General features: G+C 33.6%; 1 protein-coding gene across 3 annotated transcripts in view; it reads left to right on the top strand.

Annotated features, from left to right (window-relative positions):
• LOC127554414 (aldehyde oxidase 3-like) overlaps positions 1-19,868 on the top strand; it is an 83,364-nt gene that overhangs the window by 24,678 nt on the left and 38,818 nt on the right. For all 3 annotated transcript variants that reach the window (XR_007951980.1, XM_051985906.1, XM_051985905.1), the window contains exons 11-21: positions 4,478-4,629; positions 5,119-5,212; positions 8,173-8,282; positions 9,796-9,980; positions 11,471-11,633; positions 12,015-12,104; positions 13,621-13,790; positions 14,895-15,009; positions 15,177-15,299; positions 16,235-16,331; positions 19,565-19,689. Coding sequence is in view for 2 of the 3 variants with exons in the window: in XM_051985906.1 (XP_051841866.1) it covers positions 4,478-4,629; positions 5,119-5,212; positions 8,173-8,282; positions 9,796-9,980; positions 11,471-11,633; positions 12,015-12,104; positions 13,621-13,790; positions 14,895-15,009; positions 15,177-15,299; positions 16,235-16,331; positions 19,565-19,689 (1,424 nt within the window). In the remaining variant the exon portion in view is untranslated. The remainder of the gene's footprint in view (positions 1-4,477; positions 4,630-5,118; positions 5,213-8,172; positions 8,283-9,795; positions 9,981-11,470; positions 11,634-12,014; positions 12,105-13,620; positions 13,791-14,894; positions 15,010-15,176; positions 15,300-16,234; positions 16,332-19,564; positions 19,690-19,868) is intronic.

The raw sequence follows: 19,868 nt of genomic DNA, 5'->3' as shown, positions 1-19,868 counted from the left end.
CGTACTCGAGGGTTAAAAAGACAAAAACCAAAACCATCATTTAAAGAGCATATACCATATTTAGGGGGAAGTAAAGTATTTATATCTATCTATCTATTTATCTATAGTGTAAATACAACGTAATTTTGGGAAAGGATACTAGGGAGTACATTAAGATGTAGGGAAATCAAGAAAGGCTCATGTAAAAGGTGATGCCTGAATTCAAAACCATCATTAATAATTTTCTTATTTGAGGAACAAAAGATAGAGGACCACTCCATGAGTCTGGGGGAAGACAGATTCTAGAACAGTCAAGAAACAACCATTAGGGAGGCTGACAGGGCTGGTAATGATGGAGAAAGGAGAAAGAGGAAAGTAGCTATTTCAGTGAACCAAAGCTTTAAAGAACCACTGACTTCCTTTAAAGCAGAGATTCTTAAATATTTTTGTATCACAGAACTCTTTAGTAAGCTGGTGAAACTTATGGATTCCATCTTAGAATAATGCTTATAGTCTCATTAATGATTGAAGGAAGTATTACATTTCAATTAGTAGTGAGTGAAAATAAAGATGCATTCTCCCCCTCCAAATTCAAAGTTGGATCTCTTTGTTCCAAGGATCAAAGGATCCCTAAAATCTATCTATTCACCCCAGATTACAAAGCTTTGCTCTGCTGTCAGCATTAAAGTTACAATATCTCTTTTCTAGTTATAGCTTTGTCTAAATTGTTATATTTTGTTTATCCTGACTGTGCTCCACAGTATTTCAATGGTTTCTTTATGGTTGCTTGCAATATTTTCTCTGTTCTGGGAGCTCTAGAATTTGTTTATGATATTCTGAGAGTTTCCATTTTGAATCTCTTTCAAAAGGTGATTGATAGATTCTTTCAATTTCTATTTTATCCTTTAATTCTAAGATTTATGGGCTATTTTCCTGGATAATTTCTTGAAATATGATGTCTAGAATCTTTCTTTGATCATGAGCTTATATTATCTATCTCCATTTTCTAGGTCAGTTGTTTTTCCCATGAGATATTTGATATTTTCTTCTCTTTTTCAGTTATTTTGATTTGATTTTTTCATTTCTTGATTTCTTATGGAGTCAGCAGCTTTCACTTGTCCATTTCTAATTTTTAAGGAATTATTTTTTTCTTTTTTTTAATAGCTTTTTATTTACAAGTTATATGTATGGGTAATTTTACACATTGACAATTGCCAAGCCTTTTGTTCCAATTTTTCCCCTCTTTCCCTCCACCTCTTCCCCTAAATGGCAGGATGACCAGTAGATGTTAAATATATTAAAGTATAAATTAGATACACAATAAGTATACATGACCAAACCGTTATTTTGCTGTACAAAAAGAATCTCTGAAATATTGTACAATTAGCCTGTGTAGGAAATCCAAAATGCAGGCAGGCAAAAATATAGGGATTGGGAATTCAATGTAATGGTTCTTAGTCATCTCCCAGAGTTCTTTCCCTGGGTGTATCTGGTTCAGTCCATTACTGCTCCATTAGAATTGATTTGGTTCATTGCTGAGGATGGCCAGGTCCATCAGAATTGATCATCATATAGTATTTTTGTTGAAGTATATAATGATCTCCTGGCCTTGCTCGTTTCACTTAGCATCAGTTTGTGTAAGTCTCTCCAGGCCTTTCTGAAATCATCCTGTTGGTCATTTCTTCCCGAACAATAATATTCCATAATGGAATTATTTTTTTCAGCAAGCTTTTGTACCTCTTTTTTCATTTGCCCAAATTCTGCTTTTTAAGGAATTATTTTCACCAGTGATTTTTTGAGGGGTCCTTCTTTTTCCATTTGGCTAATTCTGCTTTTTAGTATTATTTTCTTCAATTTTTTTTTGCCTCATTTACCAAGATGTTAATTGTCTTTTCATAAGTTTCTTCCTTAGGTTTTTTTTTTTTTTTTTTGCTGAGGCAATTGGGTTAAAGTGATTTTCCCAAGGTCACACAGCTAGGAAGGATGAAGTATCTGAGGCCAGATTTGAACTCGGGTCCTTCTGACTTCAAGGCTGGTGCACTATCCACTTTACTTAACTTTTCCTCTTATTTGATTTTTTTTTTGGTTGAGATTTTGAAAGTTTTTTATTCTTTCCTCAGGTATTGGCAATGTATTATAGGTAAGATACTGGAATGATTATCTCAGGCAAAAGTCTAGTCTGTGATCATTCTCATCAGTGGTAACCTCCATTATTAACTTGAACAAGTGAAGCCAGCTTCCTAGCTTTTTTGAGCAACTCATACAAAGACTTAGATGAAAATAATATTTATCTATAACTCTGCCCTCCAAAGAATTGCTAAAAAATGCCTCCATATTTCAATCTAAACACTTATTATATAAGTATGTTGAGATATTGAGCTTATACGCCCAAGCATTGGAACAATTTTATGAATCCTATGTTTACACACACACACATTTCTTAGTAATAAGCTCTCATCCATCTCTTATTGGTTGTTGTCTCAAATAGGGAAAACCAGTAATGAATAGCCATATTGTGAGTACAATGATGCTTTCCTTTTTTTTGGTGTGTATGTGTGTGGAGGGGTGTGGAGAAGAAAAATCTTTTCTTGGGGTAGATAAGAAAATATTTTTATTTCTTTTTTTGTTGTTACATTATTGAACTATATATTCCTTGGTATTTTTTTACATCAATAGTATTTTTTTCTAATTACATGTAATTTTCAACATTCATTTTTGTAAGATTTTCAGTTCAAAATTTGCCTCCCTTCTTCTTTTTCCCTCCAACCTCGAAGACAATTTGACATATGTTATACATGTACAATCATGTTAAATATATTTTTATTTTTGTCATATAAAAGAAGAACAAAATGGAAAAACTGAGAAAAATAAAAAAAAATCAATGTGAAAACATTATGCTTTGCTTTCTATTCAGACTCAATAGTTCTTTCTATGATGTGGATTAACATTTTCCATGATGAGTCTTTTGGAATTATGTTGGGCCATTTTATTTCTGAAAAGAGTGAAATCTGTCATAATTGATCTTTGTACAATGTGGCTGTTAGTGTGTATAATGTTCTCTTGATTCTACTCACTTCATTCAGCATCAGTTCATGTAAGTCTTTCCAGGTTTTTCTGAAATTTACCTGCTTGATTTTGATTTTGAACATTATTTTTTAGTTCTTCCAGGAATTCTTGTTGGGCTTGTGTCCAATTCATATTTTTTCCCATGCCATTCTAGAATTTGATTTGAGGTGTTATTTTAAAGTTGTTTGGAAAAGAATGCTAGGAGAGCTTGGTTAAGTGTTTCTCTATTCTACCATCTTGGCTGTACCTCCAGAAGATCAAGGCAAGGGTTTTTAATTTTGTTTTCAATTATGGATAGACATCTTTGACAGTATGGCAAAAAGTATGGCTCCCTTCTCAGAATAATGTATTTCAATGAATGAAATAAAATAAATAGTATAACCAAGGAAACATTATATTGAAGTATTCTTATCACAATCTATTAAAAAAATAGATTTCAAGTTAAGAAGTACTGTTTTAGGGATCGAATGAGATAATAGGGAAACATGTTGTAAACCTTAAAATGCTTACAGTGTCAGCTATGGTTATTATTGCAGTGACTATTATGGGACCAGGCATGTAAAGCTCTTTAGCTATTCAAACAATACTATATAAATATAAATTATTAATTTCTTCTAAAACTGGACTTCACCATAGGATTACCAACACTGTTTTCAATGGTGATATGGATTATATTGCATTTTTATTATTCCTCCACCAAATGGGGAATTTATGCACCATCTTATAATATGATTATGAGAGGGGAAAACCAATGGCAACACAAAGACTAGGGTACAGCTGACTAGTCAGTTTTACTTATCTAATTAAGATCTATTTGGTCAAAGACCTCTATCACCTTTCACTTGTTAATTCTGGTAATAAATGACCAAAGAGTCACAGAGATTTTGCATCTGCTGTTAACTCTAAAAGACCAAAGAACTCAGGTTAAAAGCAAAAAGCTTTTTATAATTCCATTGGGAGAGTGAAATTAGACACATGTATCAGGGCTTCCACAAATAGGAGAACTGAGGCTAGATAAAGAATCAAACAGTGTAGTATAGAAATAGTGGTTAGGTATAACAGTAACAATGAGGCAAAGTTGTCTAGTGATAAAAAAGAAAATTATTTATAGTAAGGCTTCAAGTCCAGGCCCGTTGGTAAGTACCTGTTGGTACTTGTCTCGGGATTATCAGTTCTGTGATTTAGGTGCAGCAAAATTCATCCAGAGAGCAAAGGAAGTTGTTATGTCAAGCTCAGAACATAATTTGCATGCTAGTCCTTAGCTCTGAAAAACAGAGTGGGTAAAAAAAGAGAGTTGGTCTTAGGTCCTAACACCCTCCACTCCCATGTTACTACCATGCCTCCACATGGAACTCTAAGCTACACAATGTGCCCATCATGTTTATAATCAGAAGTCATTCACATTTTATTAATTGAAGTAACTTGTTTTTAGGGTTGACCATAGGTGCTGGCTGCAGTCTGGCCAAGGTGAAAGAAATTCTAACTGAAATGGTTTTAAGGCACCCAGTGGAGAAGACTCAAATTTATCGAGCTCTCTTGAAACATTTGAGAACTTTGGCTGGCCAGCAGATCAGGAACATGGCTGTAAGTATTCTGATCCAGGGGCCAGAAAATAGATAAAATAATCAAAGAAGAATGGATCATAAAATGATTCCATTTATTCATAAACTTATTCATTTGTCTTTTTCATGTGGGCTGGAAGAATTTGTCCACATAATTTTAGACCCATGTTTAGTCCCAAAATAAATTTGTCATAGCCAATATTGTTCTTTGAAGTCCTTTTGAGTTAAAAGTAAATAATAGCTAAATAATTACACTAATTTCATGTTCATTCTTTTTATTTTGTAGGTAAAGGAAAGGGATGAATTGATCCTTGACTTGTTTTAGTCCATGATGTCTAAGAAAATCTCTGATCTATAGCACATTTCTAATTTGACATTTAGGTTAAGTTAAAGAGAAATTGCAAGTTTTCTGAAAATTAATGTTATTTCCCAGCTATAGTTACTTCAGCTTTTATGAAAATAGAATAATCATAAAAGTAACCAAAGTTGTAAAATAATCTTATTTGTTTAGTCCTTAGGAGGACACATTATAAGTCGGCTGCCAATATCTGATCTCAATCCTGTTTTGGGTGTAGGCAATTGTGTACTCAACTTGGTATCAAAAGGTGAGAAACTAGGCTCCCACTGCAAATGCTGGTGTTTGTTATATAATGGTATGTAACCTTGTGTCATAAACTGTTGTGTGATGTAAAAGCCTGTATTTGGGGTTTTTTTTCCTCAATCTCCTGGCTCATAGGTTGTGTTAGGAAAATTTATCAGAAAATATAGAATGTAAAATCTTTGAAGAATTATTTCATTTTTATTTCTTGTAGGATATGATTAAAAAATCCCATTTGGTTGACTAAAAGTGTATTAAGGAAGCAATTCATAGTATTAAAATTTTATTTAAAAAATTTATTGAGAAAAAACAAAACCCCTTGAAATCTTTAAATCATCAGGTAAGGGAGGGGATAGTTATCATTTCTCTTTCTCTCCAACAAATTTTTATAATATGACCAGCAAGTATCTTGTCTTCCTTAGTTTTTCAGAGCAGACTGGGACACATTTCTATAAAATTCTCCATTAAAGGAAAAAAAAACAAAAAACAAAAAACATAAGCTCCTTGATATGAAGATGAGGTCAAAAACAATATCTAAGGAAATTGGGATTGAGAGGTTACTAACTTGTCTAGGCTCATACAACTATTAAGAATCCATGTTAGGACTATACCACAGTATGGAAGGAAAGGAAAAAGTAGGTTAGGTAAGGAAGATATTGTCTTGTTTTATAGATGATGAAACTGAGGTTCAGTTGAATTGAATAGCTTGTCCACATTTTTAAAGAAGCAATGGGAAAACATCCTTGTGAGGGTCCTACAGATTATGTTGCTGCTGATTATTCAGTTTATGGACTAGGTGGTTTCTTTTACTTTGGAACTGTTCATTGCTTGTTAATGATTTCCACAAGAGGGCAGCAAAGCACAGAAAATGTTTTTTTTGGGGGAAACCGTTAAACCAGCATGATTTCTTGGAGGCTTAGATTAAACATCTGAAGTCAGATTTGCTCTGTTTCACAATCACAAATTTATTTATATTCAGCCCTTGCAAAAGATGCCATTGACCATTATGTAAATATAGATTGAGAGTGGGAAATATATCAGCTTGATGGATCATTTATTATAGGGAAAACAGGTCAAAACTCAGAACCTGTAGAAAGTGGACTAGTGGGACCATTTTCAAAGAAAGAAAGGACAGAACTATCATAGAAGTAAAGCCTGTGATAAAAGTAAAGCTCCTCTGCCATTCCCAAAGGATGAGACATAGTGATTCTCAAATAGATCCAAATGTGCAATCAAGAAGGTCTATGGCTGTTGATCAGAACATTTTGGGACCACTTTTTCTGGAAGCACTTACCAAGGGAGGAAGAAGTATAATGACTTTCTAGTCCGGTAATATGTTTGACTATGAAATAGTATTGTCCATGACTCCTCATCTTATTTATCAGATGTGCCTCTGAATGACTTTTTTTTTTTGTTTTTTTGGCAGTTTCTAAAAATAAAATCTTTTGGTTCAGGACAAAGATTTGCTACCACTAAAGCTATTCAAAAGAATGCACTGTGGGTTTTGAATTAAAATTCAGAATTAAAGTTCAGAACTATTATGCATCTTTGGAATAAGTGTATAATTAAATGAGTACTTTGAAGGGGATAATGTGAATGTATGCGTTTTATACCATTAGTCTTTTTCCTTAGGAAAGATACAGTAGAAAGAGAATGTTGGACTTCAAGAGAACTGGCTTTGAATTCTCACACTACAACTTGATACTTATATGATTTTGAACAAGTCACTATCTCTTCTGCTATACATAATAATTTATATCTCCCAAGAACAATGTTATTCCTATCAGGAAACTTATGAGAATGAAAGGAAATAATCCACATAAATTATTTTGTAGTCTTAAATAGTCATAGAAATGTCAGCTCTTATTATTTAAATGATTTATACCTCCTTTTATTTATTGTAATTTTTGATAGTATCATTTTCTTCTTCTACAAGAATGGATCATTAAGTACCAGGTGGTAATTAATATATAATTATATATATCATATTATGTATAACAATATAATATATATAGTTATACATAATATGTTATATATATATATGTATATATATATACCCTGAAAGCTAGTTGGCACAGTGGATAAAAGTGCCAATCCTAGAGTTAGGAAGACTCTCATTTTGAATGCTGCGAATAATTCACTTGCCTTGGGAATATACTTTCCAGGGATGTACACATGGACAACGAGATCAGCTCATACATTGCCAGAGCCATCACAATGTGAAGCTCCTGAGAAAAGTGTAGGAAAGAAGTATTAGACTGATTACCAATTGAAAGTCTACAGCACTGTTTTGCTGACCTCATTGTTGTGGGCCTGTGAAATCTGGCACTATACCATGTATACCATATGCCATACCATGGCATTTAAAAAAATCATTTCCATTTGAATTGTCTTAGGAAGGTTCTGAAGATTAGCTGGCTTGACGACTGTGGTCCTTTCTTGAGTTAAAGAGCCAAGCATTCAAATTTTATTGGAGCATACTTCCAATGGGCTGGCCACATTGATCAAATGATAAATGTATGTTTGTCTAAAAGACTATTTTACAGAGAGCTCACTCAAGACAGACTTTCACAGAGTCAGAAGAAGTGATACAAGGACACTATCAAGATCTCTTAGAAGAACTTTGATATCAATTGTGAGACATGGGAGAACTGGCATAGGACCATCCAGCATGACATGTCTACATAAAATAAAATGTGGTGCTCTATGAGCAGAACAGCTGGAGTGAAGTGTGAAATGTAAAAATGTAAAGGCAAATTTACTCCAAATGTTCATATGGACTATTTGTGCCCAACCGCTGGTTGAGCCTTCTGAGTTCATACATAAAACATTCAGTCTTCCTTGGATATCTTTTTATTTCAAATGCATTTTCCTTTATAAGATTGATTGTAGTTGGCATTATAAGAATGTAACTTGCTTTTTTATTTTGGTGAAAACTTTATAAGAGATTATTCTTTTGCTTTACAGAAGGAACCCAACAACTCCCTTTAAATGATCATTTTCTTGCTGGGTCGCCAAATGCAAAACTTACACCTGAGCAGGTTTTAGTTTCTGTTTTTATTCCTCTCTCTAAAAAGGTAAGAGATAATGATGATCCTCTGTTTTGTTTTTAGCAAGGTTTTTGCTTTTAACCCTATACAACATTAGGCTAATGGGGTGGGGAAAGGGTGTTGAAAAAATGCTAAATTTATATCAAACCCCACATAAATACTTAGTATATTTTGTACATACAAACATGAATAATAACATTAATTTCAAGTATTAACAATCACATATTAATCTTAGATTTGATCCTTTAGAAAATTTCATAACTTTTCCTGTCTTAAAATTTCATTAGTTCTGAAAAGATCTTACTTGGAATCATAGAATTTTAGAGCTTGAAGGCACTTTAGGGACCATCTAGTCAAGCTCTGTTTATTTGCATATGAGGAAGCAGGCTCAAAGAAACACTTAGAGGATATACTCATGATTACTTGACTGGTTAGAAAAAGACTCTAGACTTGAACCAATACCTCTATGGAGAAAATATTAAAGATAAAAAATAATTTTATTTTTTTTTCCATTTTGGTCATGGTATTCTAAACAAACAAGAATGCCAGCAAGGTGGTCAAATAACCAACTAAATTTTAAGTAATACACAGGAAATTGCTAGTATGTGAAAGCCTTATTCCTTTATTGATAAGATCTGAACAACAAAACTTATCTAAGTACCTTTTTGCCTCTCTACAAGGTAACAGACTTTATGCCTCAAAGGGAATCTTAAACATTGATATCTTTATAAGCTTACTGTAGTTTAGCTAGATGGCACCCTGGATCAACCATTAAGTTCCATTTCAAATTCAGACACTTCTTGGATGTGTGACACTAGGCAAATCATTTCACCTTGGGCTGTTTCAACTTCTTAGTCTGTAAAATGGGGACAATAATAACACCTACTTCCCAGGGTTGTGAGAATTAGATAAGATAATATTGGCAAAGCACTGCAAACTTTAATGTGCCATTTAAGTACTAGTTATTATTATTATATTATGTATTATAATAATAATTATTAACAAATACGGAGATATTGTCATTACTGAAAATAACAAGTATTACTGATATTCTCCTTTCTTAAAACTATAGAATTAGATCTCAAACAAGATCTTAGAGATACATTAGTATAGCTGACTCTTTTTACAGATGAGGAAACTGAGGACCATAGACGTTAAAGGACTTGGCTAATATTACACAGATAATAATTGGCAAACCTAGGATTCAAACCTAAATTCTGCCTTAGGTTGTGAATTCTCTTTCACTATATTTAGCATGGACTACGTGCAAAATATTCACCAGATGCAATAGAAAAGCTACAGAATCATAGAATTTTAAAGCTGGAAGAAACCCTAGAAATGATCTTGTCCCACCCCTTCATTTAAAGAAAAAACTAAATTCTAGAGAAGTGAAGTGACTTATCTAGGATCACACAAATAAGTATTAGAGACAGAATTGACTCCTAAGTCTATGATTCTATGATTCCAAAAAATGGAGTGGGTTAATGTAATAGAAGAAATACAGAAAAGAACTGCATTCACGTTGTTGTTTTTTTTCCAGTGGGAGTTTGTGTCAGCTTTTCGACAGGCACAGAGGCAACAGAATGCCTTAGCAATTGTGAATTCTGGAATGAGAGTTTGTTTTAAGGATGGCACAAACACCATTAAGGACTTAAACATTTTATATGGAGGAATTGGCTCGGCTACTGTCAGTGCAAACAAATCATGTCAACAGCTCATAGGAAGGTATTGTATACATTCAACCAGTTTTTACTATACTATAGAGAATACAAGGATGAAGGGAGAGAACATTTACAGATTACTAGAGTACTGACTAGAACATATTAAGAGCATTAGAGAAGTATGGATGAGATATTATGAGAATTCAGAGAAAGTTCTGCTGCATGGACCTGGGAAGGCTTCATGGAGAACACCATTTCAATGTTGGATGGAATCAGTTATGGAGATCTTTGAGTACCAAGTAGGTTAAGTAGTTTGTCCATTATTTATTGGTCCTGGGGAGCCATTGTAGGTTTTTGAGTAAGTGGCGCACATGACTAAGAGTTGCTAGTCCTAAAGAGTGTTCTGGCAAAAGAGTACATGTTGGATTGGAGGGGAGAGAGAGCTTAATTAGTATTCAAGTTCATTTCATGTGAGTAGTAAGTGAGAGTACCCCTGACTGTTATCCCTTATCCAATTAATGTCATATATACATTAGAATGAAAGTATATTATATGGAAGCACCTACAAAATTGGCCTAAGAATAAAATACTTGTTTTTATATCAGAGATCTGTGATTTCATTGATGTGGGTAACTCACAATCAAAGCTGATTGTGTCATTTCCCCTTCTTAGTAAATAATATTTAGGAGTTGTGGTGGCTTTCCAAAATTGTCACCTAATGACCACACTTTCAGCAATAAACCTATCTGAGGTTTCTGAAATGGTTCCTTGTGCCAATCCCTAATGGAAAACTTTATACTATGTTTGAACCTGGAGAGTTCATATTTTATTGATATAGTTTTCAAAAGCACAGAGAAAGTTCCATGCCATGATGAAGCACTAGACTGGATTGAAGCTAAGTAGAAACAAAATTTGATGAATACAATTCATATGTATCATATCCCAGTTGCATTACTGCACTATGGAGAATGATGGAGGGCTTTCAAAGATCCCAAGGTGCTTTCTGACCCAAGCCCCATTTTTTTTTTTAAACACTAATATTCTTCTGATGGTGCAGTATGCTTGCAATTCACAGAACTCTATGATACAAAGAGTAAAAATTATAGTTGATATAAATAACAATGAAAAATATATTGCAGACATATAGATTGTGGTATATTACCAATCATGATGTATTTAAAATTATATGAAAGATGACATACATGAAAATAAAAAATAAAGGGATAAGAGATGTCCAGCCTACAGAGATATTCACAAAATATTAAAAATCTACAGTATATTGGGTCGACCCTCTATGGAGGTAAGATGTGGACACAAGCATATTTATGTTCATGGATAGATCACAACTTACACTATTAGAGTGAGAACCCACATCATTAAGATCATAGATACATTTAAGTTGACTGCAGAAGAATATGTTCTTATAATTTTAACATATGAATACTTTCTTAGCATTCATTTAAAGTAATTTTTAAAAGATTTAAATATATTTTCTTTTTCACAGTTGCTTTATGTGTATTTTATTGGACTAAATTAGTATTTTTTTTTATCTAGGCCCTGGAATGAGGAGATATTAGATGAAGCTTGTAGGCTAATTCTAGATGAAGTGATTATCCCAAGCTCATCCTTTGGTGGAATGGTAGAATACAAAAGAACTCTCTTAATCAGTTTCTTTTTCAAATTCTACCTGGAAGTGGTGCAGGAATTAAATATTAGGGTAATGTATTTCTGCTTTTGTATCTAGCATTAATTTTTTAAGACTAAGATAGATATTTGATTACTGTAATCAAAATTATTTTTATCTGAGAGCAAAGGTTTTATTTTATTTTTGATATTTGTTTTACTCCTGATCTATTGTTAAGAATTTCAATGACATATAATTGTGTTTATAATTTCAAAACTAATTCTTAGTTGTATTTTAAAGTTATTTGCTATAGCAAAAAAGGCTTTTTGAGAAGAAGGTTTGGATAAGTATCAAAATACTACTTGAGGTTAATCCAACACTTATGTTTTCTCAGTGATTTGGTGGCTAATTAACTTCAAGAGTCACCAGATTTATTTTAAAGCAGTTAAGATATCCTTTTTTTTCCCCCTCCAGAATCCTGGATATCCTGATGTCCCAAACAAATTTCAAAGTGTCCTAGAAGATTTCCCCTTAACCATACCCTGTGGGACACAGGCTTATGAGGTCAGTGGGTTTAATTTTTCTAGAAAAGTAAAATGGCAAGTTAAACATAAAATATTATGACTTTGGAGTTTTGTTTTGTTTTTAATGTATAATCCTTCAAAGAATCATGACCGTTCATTCCAGTAAGCATGAAAAATCATGCTTGATTTTAATTAAAAAATTTATTGTCTCTAGATAGCAATTTAATTCAATCTTTGTAATTATGGTTATCAATGGACGGGATCAGCACTGACAACTGAAAAAGGAAATGGTGGTAGGGAGTGGGGAAGGGGAAATAGGAAAGTTTTCACAAAGAAGGAAATACCTGGATTAAATCTTGAAGAAAGACAAATGAGGAAGGATGTGCATTTCAGGCAGGGAGATCAACTTTAGCAAGGAAGCAGGAGGATCAAATACTATCATGAACTTAGAGTGGAATTTATGAAGGGGAGTAATGTGAAACAAGGCTGGAAAGATAGTGAAAGGTAAGGTGTGGAGAGCTTTAAGTATCAGGCTATCAAGTTTACATTTTGTTAATAGGAAGTTACTGAATATTTTTTAAAAAGGAAGTGATGTAGTCAGACCCATGCCAGAAGATTATTTCAGCAGATAGATACATGGAGAGTGTATAGAAGAGAAAAAAGAATGAAAGCAGGGAGACCAAGGTTATCACATGAGGGATAATATAAATTCAAAACAATTTAATTTCACTAACATAAAATGGAATGGATGTGAAGACCACAATTTGTTTGAGGAAAATTTGGGGATTCTAATTAACCTTAACTTCAAGATTAGGCAACAGTGTGATGTGACACCAAAAAAAAAAAAAAAAAAAAAAAAAAAAAGCCCATGTAGATTTAGGCTATGCTATGTATTCATGTTCATAATGAAATATGTAATGGTCCTGCTGAGCTCTGCCTTAGTAAGACCACATTTGGAGTACTGGGTTCAGTTTTGGCCTTTACCTTTCATGAAGAATAGTCATTCATTGGAGAATGTCCAGAGAATACAGTTTAGGAAGGTACATTGTCTTTAAATCATGATATTATGTGGATAGATTGAAAGAACTGGGGATGTTTATCTTAGAATAAAAGATTTAGGAGGGACCTGATAGTTGACTTCATGTTCTTGAAGGACTGTCATATGACAAAGGAAATGGTCTTGATCTTCATGGAGTTGCAGAATTTGGGCTATAGGGAGATAGATTTCATCTTGCTCTCTAGAAAAGATTCCTAAAAAATTAGAGTGATTTATTTCAACAATCTATGTGCCAGCCATATTATAAAGTATACTCTTGATCAAATATGAATTGGATTAGATAACCACTAATATCCCTTCTAATTCTGAGATTCCTTGATACTGTAAAAACTTATTTGGGGAACAACAATAGAAATGAGAAATATACCTTCCAGAAAACTGCTTATAACTGAAAGGCTTAAAATATTTTTTGTCTTTGTTTTGTTTTGATTTTGTCTGAGAAGTATGAACTTTTGTCTACATTCTAGTTTGGGGTTTTGGATTTTTTGTTTTTAAACAGTGTATAGACTCCCAGAAGTCACCTCAAGATCCTGTTGGCCGTCCAGTCATGCATCAGTCAGGTATTAAACATGCCACTGGGGAAGCCATATTTTGTGATGACATGCCTGCTATAGATGAAGAACTCTTCTTAGCTGTAGTAACCAGTACAAAGCCTCATGCAAAAATCATGTGAGTTAATATAGGAAGTATTGAAAACCATCTACTGTTGACAGACACAATTTCATATTCAACTATCATTGAAGTTTTTTGTTCATGTAAATTGAACTGTTTTATATTGAAAAATAGTCCTGGGAGGTTGCTTAATAAAAAGACATATTGTAAGAAAAACATTTAATAAATATTTGTTTAATTAAATTCTTATTTTATGTGTATTGTGCTGGGGTTACAAAGATAAATTAATACATAATTTCCATTTCCCTCAAATCCAATATGAGAAAATGAAACATTTAAATAAATAAGTATAATGTAGATTAGAAGAAAGTTGAAGGTAAAGGAAATGTCAAAAAGAGTGGCTTTTGAGGTTCAAAGATGGAGGGATTTTTTTTTTCCTGAGGCAATTGGGGTTAAGTGACTTGTCTAGGGTCACACAGATAGGAAGTGTTAAGTGTCTGAGGCCAGAGGCCAGATTTGAACTCAGGTACTCCTGACTTCAGGGCTGGTGTTCTATCCACTGTGCCACTTAGCTGCCCCGGAGGGTTTTTAATTAATTAATTAATTGATTAAGGAGCTTGGGGCATTAAGTAAAACCTTATGGAGGAGGTGACACCTAAGGTCAATTAGCCTTGAGGAAGAGGAGAGATATCATCAGACAGAAGTAGATGAAAATATAAAGCCAGGTAAAACAAAGGAAGGGAAGCCCCACTTTAAATGGGGTTTAAAACTTTGAACTTTTAAAGAGGGCTAGAATATTTCACATAATCACTTAGCTTCTTAAGTTTTCAGCTTGTTTCTCTAAATGAACATTTACAATGCATATTTTCCTATGATGTCAAAACTTAAATAACTTTTCTCAAATTATATCATGGCAATGGGAGCAATCAATTATTATGATATACTTTTCCTTTTATTCAGCACTCCCTAAAAGAAATCATGAAAATGTCTCATGAAGTGAATGTTTTTTATTTTTTCTCTATAATTGTGTTTTTATATTGAATTCTCAGTATTGAATCAATCATTCACTGGTTATATGAGTGCATTTCTGGAATTCATAATGGATAGAGGTTTTGTTCTATTCACCCCTCTATATCACTAATGCTTAGGTTCTTTTCCCAGTTCTATTGATGCATCTGAGGCTCTTGCACTGCCTGGAGTAGTTGATATAATAACAGCTCAAGATGTTCCGGCTGAAAATGGTGATGAAGAAGAGAGGCTGTATGCCCAGGATGAGGTACTTTGCTTGTCATAGTTCATGTTTACAAGAACATTTTCAATGGATCCTTTGTTTTGTGTGTATTCCAGACCTGTAAACTAAGTATATTTTATCATATCAGGAACTGAGTATAGTTCTGAATGCTCTGAAACTAGCCTAGCTTACATTGTTGGCTTGTTCTACAGGTAATTTGTGTGGGACAGATTGTTTGTACTGTGGCAGCTGATTCATACTTTCATGCTAAGCAGGCAGCTAAAAAGGTGAACATTGTATATGAAGACATGGAGCCAGTGATTGTGACAATTAAGGTACTCTGTTTTCTACTGTCTCAAGAGAATACTGAATCACTTAACTGTTTTTAGTCCCTCTGTCAAGATTCATATTATCATTTGAATTTCATGATAATCTACTTCTTGAAACATTCAAGTTTGTCATGTCTAAATTGTACTAATGAAACTACATAAAATATGACAATAACCATTACTAAATTTACACAACTTAAAGCTTTTCAAAATACACTATATGTGGATTTTTTCCCTTTGAAACTTGCAATAATCCTTAAAGATGCAGTTATTATCTTCATTTGGGCATTGGTGGTCCATGGTGGACCCTCCCTGGTCTCAGGAGAAAGGTAATGGGGGAACAAAAAAGTTGTAACAGATAGAATTTAGGATTAAAACCAGAAATCGCAACAAAGTCATAGGCAGTGGAAGAGAGGAACATCTGTGCGTTTTTAAGGGGTTAATGTAAAGTTTTTAAGGTCAGTTTTTAAGGGGTCAATGAAAAGTTTCCAGCCTGGCTGCTGCCTTCATTGGCATCCATGGAACCTGTGCAGCTGTGGATAACTGTTCAGTTTGCTGGAGCAAACCAGAGAAAATAATTTGGTCTCCTTCTATGCCATTTGTGTTAGATCTTCTCAGGAAAGAACAATAGATTGACATTTAAAGAGACTTGAGATAAGTTTCATTTGTATTAATGTCTCTTCACTTACTGTGTGTGTGTGTGTGTGTGTGTGTGTGTGTGTGTGTGTGTATGTGTGTGTGTGTTTCTTATTCAAGAAAAAATAAAAACTAAGGAAGTAGTTAAATATAATAAAAGAGGTCTTCACAATGACCCAAGACTGTCAATATATTGGCTGTTGTGGTTTTATATGTTAGATGATAACGGGGCACATAAAAAGTCTCAAATCTTGAAGTGTGTCCCATTTTTGATTGCTTTGTTATATTTGTTTTTATCTTCATAGGATGCAATAAATCACAAGTCATTCATTGGATCAGAAAAAAAATTAGAACAAGGAAACATTAAGGAAGCATTTCAAACTGTTGATCAAATCATTGAAGGTAAGTTTCTGTATCCCAGCAGGTCAGTATGAGGGGAAGGATATTTTAATAAGTGACTCTTATAGAGCTTTCATACAGTTTTTCTTTCATAATATGACCAATATGAAAATGTGTTTTGTGTGGTTGCACATGTATAACCTATTTCAAATTGTTTGAAATCTCAGGAAAGTGGAGTGAAGAGAGAAGTGAGAGAATCTGGAACTTAAAAAAAGTCAAAAATTGTTTTTAAATGCAATTGGGGAAATAAAATATTATTTTAAAAATAACTTCAATGCATTTAACTGAATTCTAATGGAGGGAATAAGGGTATAGATTATCCAAATTTAAATATTTTTAAAATTAAATTAAATTAATTTATTTAAATTTTAAAAATCTTTAATGCAATGCTCCTACATGTTGGAATCTTTACAAACTGTTAAGTCATTAGAATTGATAGAGACAATAATTATCTAATTTAGCATGGTTCAGTATGATTGATATGATCCTACAAGGAGATGTTATGGGCCAGAAGAAGCAAGGTACTAAGTGGAACTGAGAAACAATGCTTGTGTTCACACCTTTACTCATTGGGAGATTTCAGGGTTTAGTATGAAATATCCGAATTCACACCTCCCTTGAAGCTCTCAGAGCCAGAGAGCACTCTGGGAGAAACCCATAATTCCACTCTCTCATATCCCATAATCCCTAACTTGGAGAAGGAGCATAAATAGAGCTTCAGTGAGCCAATCAAGGGAGTTCAGCTGAAAAGATTCAGAGTGAAGGAGCATCAGTTCAGAAGAAGCCACGAGTGGGAGTTGAGCTAGAGCCAGGAATTACTTCGGAACATTGTCAGGGGTCGGAGAGGAGCACTCTGGGAGATACAGAAGCCCACAAGCCTTCTCTTGGAGGCACAACCAGATTCACTTCATCTCACACCACTGTGGTGGCTGGGCTCCTGCACTTCCCACACTGAGACCAAGCTGGTCTGAAAGGCTCTCCAGAAAGCTGCCCAGCCCCAAGTGAAGGAGGCAAGAGAGATTCATTCCATTTTCCATCTGACTGGCTGGAGGTGAAGGACAAACCTTTGGATTTGGAGACATTCAGAGGGAGCTCTTGGAACCAAGCAGAAAGATAGGCCACTAAGAAAAAGTAACCGGGCTATTTTAGAAGGAGGAAAATAAACATTTGCCTTTTATCACCTGGCTGCATTTTGGAGTGATTATTACTTTCAACTGCAACTAAGGCTGTCTCCAGAAAACCTCCCCAAGAAACTGCTCCCAGAAAGAACAATTATATTTTAAAGAAGAAAAACACCACACCTACATGGTGAACCTGATTTAAACTGGAACTTCAGTCACACACCCCAAGAAAACCTGAGCTCACGAATGCATACTGAAAAGTTTCTTCTAGCTTTATTCAGCTAGGTATAGCTGGATATATCTATTCCTAGGGCAGAGGAAAGATATAAAAAATTGTATTTTCATCATCAATAGCTTGACAAGTATTTTTCAACTATCTCACTGTTTAAAAAAATTTTTTTCTAACTTCCTGATTTTTAATTCTATTTTATTTTTAAGTACCCATCATTTTTTCATTTTATGTTTATTAAATCATCATTTTTCTTATTTTATTTGTAAGATAAACATATTTCACAGTAGCTCATACTATTAAGCATCAACATAATTTTTGGGTTGGAGTGGTGTAAAATTGTTGAATGATTGTATATGTAAAACACTTTGCAAACCTTAAGCACTATATCTATATATATCTATATATATATCTATATATCTATCTATATATATATAGATGAGCTATCATTATTTTGAATTATTATAATTATTGTAGACTGAGAGGCAATGTAGCACTTTGGAAAGGAGTCAAGATTTGGACCCAGAATACCAGAATACTGGTTCTGATAACTTGACTTTGAGCAGGCAAATCACTTAATCTCTGTTTGCCTAAGTTTTCTCAACTGTTAGATTGGGATCAGAATAAAATCTACCAGCAGAGGTTGTTGTGGGGATCAAATTTGAAAATAATTATAAAGGACTTAGCACAGTGCCTGGGACAAAGTAAGTGCTTTATAAATCTAAATGATTTATAAATTTATAATTACAATAACAATAATTATTAGTGGTGCTGTATTAAAGTTATTATTTTCATTTGTAAAATGAAAAGTTGGATTAAGACTTATAAGGTCACTTCCAATTATAAGCACATGATTCCACATTTATAATTCTATATTTCAGAGTGTCAAGAGCTATTTGGATGGTAATGCTATTTTTCCCTATTGCTCAATTGTTTCTGTGCTCTTTGTTATTCAGATACTCATTATTTCCCATGTACGTTTAAAGCTTTATTCTTTTCTTCCTTCTCCTTCTTCTCCTCCCCCTTCTTTTTTTTTTTTTTTTGTTTTCTTTTGCATTGCTTTGTGGTTAGGTGAAATTTTATGAAAATTTTTCTTATCTTCAACCTATACTTCACCAGATTATTTTCAATTAACTGAAGTCATTGGAGGAAACTAGTTAACATAATAGAGCAGTGGGCATGGAATTGGGTAGATCTGAGTTCAAATATGGCCTTAGACACTAACTATATGACTCTGTGAAAGTCATATAACATGTTTGCCTCATTTTCTTCAACTGCAAAATGAGGATAATAATAGTACCCACCTCCTAGGAGTTTTGTGAGAGTTGAATTAGTTAATGTTTGTAAGTGCTTAGCACAGTGTCTTGCACATAGGAGGAACTATATAAAAGCATATTCCCTTCTCTTTTGCTTCCCTACCCCCTCCAAGAGGTGAACTTGTGTGCATTTTTATTCTATGTTTTTTTAAGTATCTTTACGGTTTTTCCATTTGATGAATATATCAAAGATATATGGTTGATAGACTGATGAATTTGAGATGTTCAGTGCTCCAGATAGCTTAACTGAATGAAGGAATAATCATCATTTAACCAGAACACCCCAATCCCTAACATCTTAGAAGTGACATGTCCCTGTATTTGACTTTGGAGGGCAATTCTTTTTCTTAAGCAAACTTATCTTCTCAATTATATCAAATGAATTCCAGAAGTGATTTCTAATCTTTCTGGATATAATGGAAGGACAGTTTGAAGAATAGTTATGCTCTAGAAACAAGATGGATTGTCTTTAATTATTCTTTATATTTATTCCTTAAGGCATAAGGGAATCTACTATGTCAATTTTTCCCCTTAAACTCCCAATATTGGCTGTTTCTCCTTGTGTAATAGGTGAAGTACATGTAGGAGGACAAGAACATTTTTATATGGAAACACAGACTGTTCTTGTGATTCCAAGGTCAGAGGATAAAGAGATGGAGATATATGTATCAAGCCAAGATGCCGCATCTGTGCAGGTGAAGTCCTTTAAAATGATATGTCTTGTGAATTTGAACTTTTAATGATGTGAATGTCATTTTCTGTTTGTGGATATGAAATAGCAATTGCTTTTGACCAAAGCATAGTGGGACTTTCCAAATTTCAATTTTCTATGCAGTTCACACAAATGAGGCTTGACCATTCTATCATTCTTTTA

This window comes from Antechinus flavipes, chromosome 3 (genome assembly GCF_016432865.1).
Source record: "Antechinus flavipes isolate AdamAnt ecotype Samford, QLD, Australia chromosome 3, AdamAnt_v2, whole genome shotgun sequence".
In the NCBI taxonomy this organism is placed as follows: Eukaryota; Metazoa; Chordata; class Mammalia; order Dasyuromorphia; family Dasyuridae; genus Antechinus; species Antechinus flavipes.
The sequence above is the reverse complement of the archived record's forward strand: the minus strand, read 5'-3'. Positions and strand labels throughout refer to the sequence as shown.